The sequence below is a fragment of the Otolemur garnettii genome, unplaced genomic scaffold (genome assembly GCF_000181295.1).
Source record: "Otolemur garnettii isolate 467f Iridium unplaced genomic scaffold, OtoGar3 scaffold00190, whole genome shotgun sequence".
Taxonomy (NCBI): Eukaryota; Metazoa; Chordata; class Mammalia; order Primates; family Galagidae; genus Otolemur; species Otolemur garnettii.
The window spans coordinates 1,990-8,970 of NW_003852585.1; the positions used below are offsets into that span (position 1 = coordinate 1,990).

Sequence of the window (6,981 nt, forward strand, 5' to 3'; positions counted from 1 at the left end):
TGACATTTGTTGTTTTCCTCTTTCCCTTCCGGGTGTCCCTTACACTTTGGTTTCTGGTAGTTTTACTTTGATAGATCTAGGCCTCCGTGTGTGTGGGTGGGGTGGGGTGGTGTGGGTGTGTGTTACAGTCAGGGAGCTGCCACATTGAAATATGCAGCTGGAGAATTTCCCTTATTTTGGAAAATTCTCCACTGTCGCCTCCCTCCTCTTTTTCTTGGACTCAGAATAATGACCTCTTATGTGGTTAGTGACACAATTTAACAATGAATACAGCTTTTGGTCAATAAAAACTATTCTTCCAACAACATTTCAGAAATGTTCCCATTGGATTCTATTCTGCATGGCACTAAACTCACTGTCCTTTTGTTCACTTATGTGCAATAATTGATTGCATTTTGTCCTTAGAGTCCTTTCAGTAATGTTTTGTTGTTGTGTGAGGATATGTAAAGAAATGTGCCTTCCGTACAGCATTTTCAACAAGACTCAAAAAATACCATCTCCCCTCACAAACCCACTTCCATCCTCCTTCCTCTTCTCTGTGCTTTGCGGCCACAGCATGAGATTTCTGTTGTCTCCAGACTTTTTCTGGCACTGCAGTGCTTTCCATGCCCTGTGATAAGTGGTGTTGTTCATGTGAATGTGCAATTTACATAAACTATGTAATTTATACTTAATTGGTGGCTAACCACATGTTGTGAATGAATGTTTTTCTGGATCAGTACATTTAAGGAATTGGGCAAAGGATGGGTGAGAGGAATATTTAATACTTTTATTTAACATACATCCCTTCTGACTATCTCTCCTAAGGAGGCATGGCTCTTGTAATCAGAAATATATCTGTACTTGACAGCTTAATTATCGTTGAAAGTAATATGAGAAGATGTGACCAAATGTATCAAAGAATATCCAAATAGGCTGTGCACTTTTTGAAGGCTTTTAAATATCTTATAGCAATGTATGTGTGTAAGTACCGTAAAGATTCTGGGGCTGGGCGGCGCTTGTGGCTCAAAGGAGTAGGGTGCCGGCCCCATATGCTGGAGGTGGCAGGTTCAAACCCAGCCCCAGCTAAAAACTGCAAAAAAAAAAAAAAAAAAAAAAGATTCTGGGTGGGGCATGTGGAATCACAAGTTTGCAATAAGCATTCCTGGGTAATTGGACAACTGATGCTTAATATAGTTCCTATGCTGCAATTTTAAGTATCATAAAATTTCCACATATGTGTTTAAAATAAGGAACTAAATGGAGCAGAAAATAACTTTCACACTGGAGGCAGAAACATTGGCAGGGATGTGTGGAGTCAGTGAGTGTGGATTATATGCATCCATGCCAGGCACCTTGGGTTCTGACGTGATCCTGCCGCATGTGTGTCTGTGTGTGTGTGAGAGAGAGAGAATTTGTGCCAGCTTTGGGGGGATGCACATGCATCTGTTCTTGGGGTGTGGGAGGTACCCTGGGGCTTAGAGGGGAGACAAACAGCTGAGTCACGTGTGAATCTCTTCTCCCCGTTGTTCTGTGTCCTCAGGTGATACCTGCGCTTGAGAGCCCAGTGCTGTGAGTTCTCTAAGGCAGAGAGTGCCAAAGCTGTGTGATCACACAGCCCTAAGCCCAGACTCTGTGCAGGGTGTCCCCCAAATATGTGTATTTCGTTATCCCTGTGCATTCATCTTACACCTACAGGTGTGTGTGAACAAGACACGCACGCACACGTGCACTTATTAAGAAATGATCTTTCATGCCATAGAACTTAGAATTTGAAGTCCATGAAGCCTGAGCTGAAATACGTAAATGAGACGTAATATATATTGCGTACGATTAGAGAAAAGTAGAGAATGTCAAGAGTATTTGGGGTAAGAAGGTGGGAAGAGAACGATTGCAGGAATAATCACATTTCTGCAGCACACATTTCTATGAAGTGGGAGAGCTCATTAAATAAAGCGTGGACACCTGGGAAACCTTGCTGTGACCCGATCACAGAAATGCTGTAGGAGAATGGGCACTCATGAGACACTGTTTCCAAGTCCCCTATGGCAGCAACTCTAGTTTAACATGCCACGTACACGTATGAGAGCACGTGAATGCGTGTGTAACGTGTTGCAAGGATACGCGTCATCCTCTAAAGAGTGAGCATCTGTAACACACTGTCCCTTTCATGGATCTTTCTGTGCGTTTCATATTCTCTCCAAGCACATTTAATGTTACTGTGAATTGGAAAGATGCAGCAACATTACAAACCTCATTTTCGTTCCACACACAGGCAGACCGCTCATTTTGTGTCCGAGGCTGGTGCTATCACAAAGGGACTAGTCCCCTCTGTTCTGAAATAGGACAACCCTGGCATCCACGGAGTAACATAACGTGGCGGTGTTCTGAACTGCAAAAGAAGGAAGAAAACCAACACGACATGACTTTATGGATGACATTAAGTTGTCAGCTGTGTTTCAAAAGGGCAGGGATGAGAGAGCTGGGGAGGGAACGTGACAAATCTATCCCCACTTACCTGGCTTAACTTTTTATCTGTTTTGGATTTTCCAGATTGACATTGGTGGTGCCCAGATCCTGGGTATCTACGTTCAGCACCGTTCAGCACCGTTCAGCCCCCGGGAGAACAGTGCGCCTGAGAGACAGCAAGCGAGGAGAAGGGTGTGCGCACAGGCAGGTGGTGCGTGAGAAACTGGGTAAGACTTGCCCATTGACTGAACATCCATTTGCAGCCATTTCCCGTGGGAACGTGGGATGTGGGTTTCTTTGCACCCCACTCTGCAGACACTTGTTTTCATGCTAAGACTTGCAGACATGATGTTTGGAAGGCCAAGTTTTAAGCCACAACACAGAGGTGCAGGTCGTAGCCAGTGACCAGTGCTGCAGCAGTCCTCATGGACCACGACAGCCAGCCATCGTCAGTATGACGTTTACGGCCTCTGGCTTCTCAGCTCATGCCCTTGCACATGCCACCATGCTGACAGCTACCGTCTGTACCCAAGAGATGGCCTCAGGCTTCCTGCGGTGCGCAGAGCAGCACTAGCACCCTAGAAAGGAGAAACAAGAAAGCTTTCCCATAGGCTGAAGCCCAAGGAAGCCGAAAGTCATAGAACATCCCATAGGAAAACCGGGGTCCCTGACAGGACACACCTCTCCCTCACGCAGATGTGTTCCTTGGTGTTCACTCGTTGCAACTAGGACTAGACTAGCTCGGACTGTTCCAAGACACTGGGACCCCTCCGTATTTTCCCCCAAACCCTTGCCATATACCAGCCCCCACCAAACACACCCGTTGTGTTTCCTCGCCCCAACCATCTCTCATCAGTCTCACTGTGAGTGCACAGCGCCTCTGCTCTCAGCAATGGGATTTCTTCTGTCTCACGTCTCCTTTTTCTTTCTGCCCTCCAGCACAGTCCAGTATGGTGCACTGAAAGCTCGAGCTCCAGCATCTCTGGGAGATCTCGATGGAGGGAGACGGCCACACAGGCTGCAAACCCCTGAGTGTGAAGGCAGAGGCGGCCTCAGCCAAGAGCTGCGGTCACAGTGGTCATGGCAGTCGAATGCCTCAGCCTCTCTTGGTGACCTCTTCACCCGCGACACACGTCATCATGGACTCTGAGTATGTCCTCTGCAATTGGAAGGGCCGCTTATGGCCAGCAAGGGTTTTGTCCAGATCTGGGGCTTCACTGAAAAATAAGCAGAAGGGGACATTTTCTCTAGCAGTTCAAATCCTCTCGGCAGATAAAAAAGTTAAAGTGCGGGGCAGAGACGTGCAGCCCCTAACTAAGTCTAAAATTGAAGCCATTGCCTCCTCCTCAGCAGTGGTGCAGTCGAAGGTCAGAGCTGCACCTGAACAGGAAGAGTGCTACAGAAGAGCCCTGAAAGTGGCCCTGGAGATTCTGAATCAGAGAAAACCAGATGCGCAGGAGACCACCACGCCATCCCAGAAGGGGCCGGCAAAGCGAGCCAGGCCTCCCCCTCGTAGAAAGCGTCGGAAACGCAAAGGGAAGTCACGGAAGCGTCCTGGCAAACGTGAAGACCCGGGGTCACTGTCGGTGCGTTCAGAGAGCAAGAAGGGTGTGCACGGTGGTGCATCACGGGTACACACAGTGTCACTCCATGGTGAGGAGGAGGGCAAGAGAAAGGCAGACACCTCCACAGCCATGTCCTCGCATCCCCCAGGCGAGGAGGAGGATGCATGTGCTGAAGACCAACAGGTGGCTCCATGTAGGCCACCGGGGCTGGTCCCCACTGTGCCCACAGCTCTGGACAGAGAGGCCCAGGACACCTGCCCAAAGGTCCTGGCTGCCTCCTCTGCACGCTCAGACTGTGCAGTGAGCACTGAGCAGCCTGCAGAGGGTGCAGGGGACCTGGACATGGAAGGTGCCACAGCAGCCTGCAGACCCCCACCACCCCTGCAGCGGTACTCGCTCCGTCTTGCGGATAGGAGGAGGAAGCTTCAAGGCCCACATTTGGAGAAGGGACTGCAAGAACCTCCACCAAAGCCTACTAAGCCCATCACCGCTCTTAAAACAGCTGGCGGTAAACGACGGGGGCGACCTGCAAGGATTGCATTCCCGCAGGAGCCGTGTCCCATTGAAACAGGAACCATGGTTTGGTTTAAATTTCAAGACCTTCCATTTTGGCCGGCGGTGGTAAAGAGTGTCAGCAAGGCAGAGAAGACTGCCAGGGTGCTCCCAATTGAGGCAAACCTGTGCCCTGGCAAGAGCGGCATCCGCGTCCCTCTTCGGAGATTAAAGCCCCTTGATTGTAAAGAGAAGGAGAAGCTCCTGAAGAGAGCCGAGAAAGAGTACAGGCAGAGTGTCAACTGGTGCTTCTCCCTGATCTCCCACTACCGAGAGGGACTCACCCGTGGCTCTTTTGCCGGCTCCTTCCTCGACTACTATGCTGCTGATGTCAGCTACCCGATGAGGAAAGCCATCCAAGAGGGGGACCTGGAGATTGACTTTCCAAAGGTGAATTACGCAGACCTGGAGGATTCAGAGGAGGAGGCCTCCCCACGCGGGAAGAGGCCCTGCAAGAGAATTCTCCCGGACCGGATGCGGGCCGCTCGGGACCGAGCCAACCAGCAGCTAGTCGACTTCATCGTGAAGAGAAAGGGGGCTGACCACCACCTTCTGGACATCTTGAAAGGCAGGAAACCGTCCAGATGGCTGACGTCATTTCTCAATTCAAATAGGTACTTGCTCTGCATCGAGACATACCTGGAGGATGAGGATCAGTTGGATGTGGTGGTCAAACATTTACAGGAAGTCTACAAACACATAGACCGTGCCATGCTGACTCGGATAAGAGATGACAAGGTCAACTTCGTTCTGGAAGTCCTTCTGCCGGAAGCGATCATTTATGCAATTGCCACACTGGAGGGGCTAGACTACCAGGCAGCAGAAGAGAAGTACCTGCGGGGACCACCTGTGCATTACCGCGAGAAAGAGCTATTTGACAAGAATATCTTAAAGAAAACTAGGAAGAAGGCAGCAGCCACCAGGGGAGCCTATTAGGTCTGCTCCTGTGCCCTGACCTGGCAGGCACCTTCCCCCTCTCTAGAATTCGTTCCAAAACCTATTTGTATGAAACTCGTGATCATTCTCTGTGGCAAGTAAATGTGTTCTGGAAAGTCAAGACTTTGAGCAGGTGCGTAACTCGTCCTGGATCCATCTCTGGTGTTTGTGCTTTGTGCGGTTCATACCAAAGTCCATGGGCTGCTGGGCAGTCAGCAGCACACTGTTCATTGTCGCTTCTCCTTCCCAAACTCTCCGGGCGCTGTTTTGTAAACACTTTGCAAACAGTTTATTTGCCTTGACTTTTTGGGGTGTGTCATTGCCCAGATAGTTCCAGAAGAAAACCTCGATTTTCATACCGTGTCTGTTAACTGTACTTGACATTTTCATGTAGGACACACACCGGTTTATTTATTTATTTTATATGACAAGTCACTGATATCAGCTGTGAAGTAACTCTCATTTTAAAGCCTAATGTATATTATTACGTTATACATTGAAGTTTTCCTTAGATTCCCTTTTAACATGATGACTGAATTTTCCCTGCAAGCCTATTTACGTTTTTTGAAAGGCGGCCCTGAGTTAAATCTGATGACAGAAATGTTTTCTTATATATTATCACTACCTATCTTCTGACGCCTCTTCCAAAAGCAAGCTGAAAGTCAGATGCAAAGTCCCTGGCCCTCTGCATGTGGTCAGTGGGTGACAGATCAGTGTGCAGCAAACATTTTTCAGCCTGTGCAAGATAGTTGCCTCTGTGTCCACCTAAAATTCCATTTATGGGAGCAGCTCTTCTCCATGCCTGGATGATTTCCTTAGACAAGCTTCAGGCTGCCCTCGCACCTGACAGTTACTGGGCCTCCTCTTGTGTGGCTGTCTGTCCCCATGTGGAGGGCAGCTAGAGTCATCCCATGCACAGGCTGGCTGCTCTACACCTAAGAGCCAGCCTGACTGCCCAGCAGCCCATCTACTTTAGTGTAAACTGCACAAAGCCAACGCCTTGTCCTGGATCCCGTATCCCCTGAAACGTGCTCATTTGTCTCAGACTGGCCAAGCTTTATCTTCCAACTTATCCATCAGCTGGCTCCGACAGGTTCTGATGGTATAAGTGCAGAGTGCCCAGTCATTCCAGAATGCTAGTGAGAGTAGTAGGGGTACCAGGGCTGGGAATTTGAAATTGGGTTGTAGAAACTGCCCCCATTTGGCCTTGTCGCAAGAGAATTAAACAGGTGCAATGAGATAACTTATAAAACCCGTGAATGGTTAAACTAACTTGAAACAAAAGGTTTTTTGAGAATAGATGCTAGCAAATCTAGTTTTTTTTTTTTTCCAACTTAATATGAAAATAAACATTAAGGGCTTAACACGAACCCAAGTGCATTTTTTGTTCTGAGAGGCAGTCAACTGTTCTCCTACACTGTGGGTTCCCATGGCCGTGTGTTTGGTAAAACTTGCAAAGTAGCTGTGTGGAGTCATAGTG

At 48.6% G+C, this 6,981-nt stretch overlaps 1 protein-coding gene across 1 annotated transcript; it reads left to right on the forward strand.

Annotated features, from left to right (window-relative positions):
* Positions 1–3,587: 3,587 nt before the first annotated feature.
* Positions 3,588–5,501, forward strand: LOC111721839 (PWWP domain-containing protein MUM1L1-like). The gene has a single exon (XM_023507578.1). It carries the CDS (start codon positions 3,588–3,590, stop codon positions 5,499–5,501), a length of 1,914 nt encoding a protein of 637 aa, XP_023363346.1.
* Positions 5,502–6,981: the final 1,480 nt, after the last annotated feature.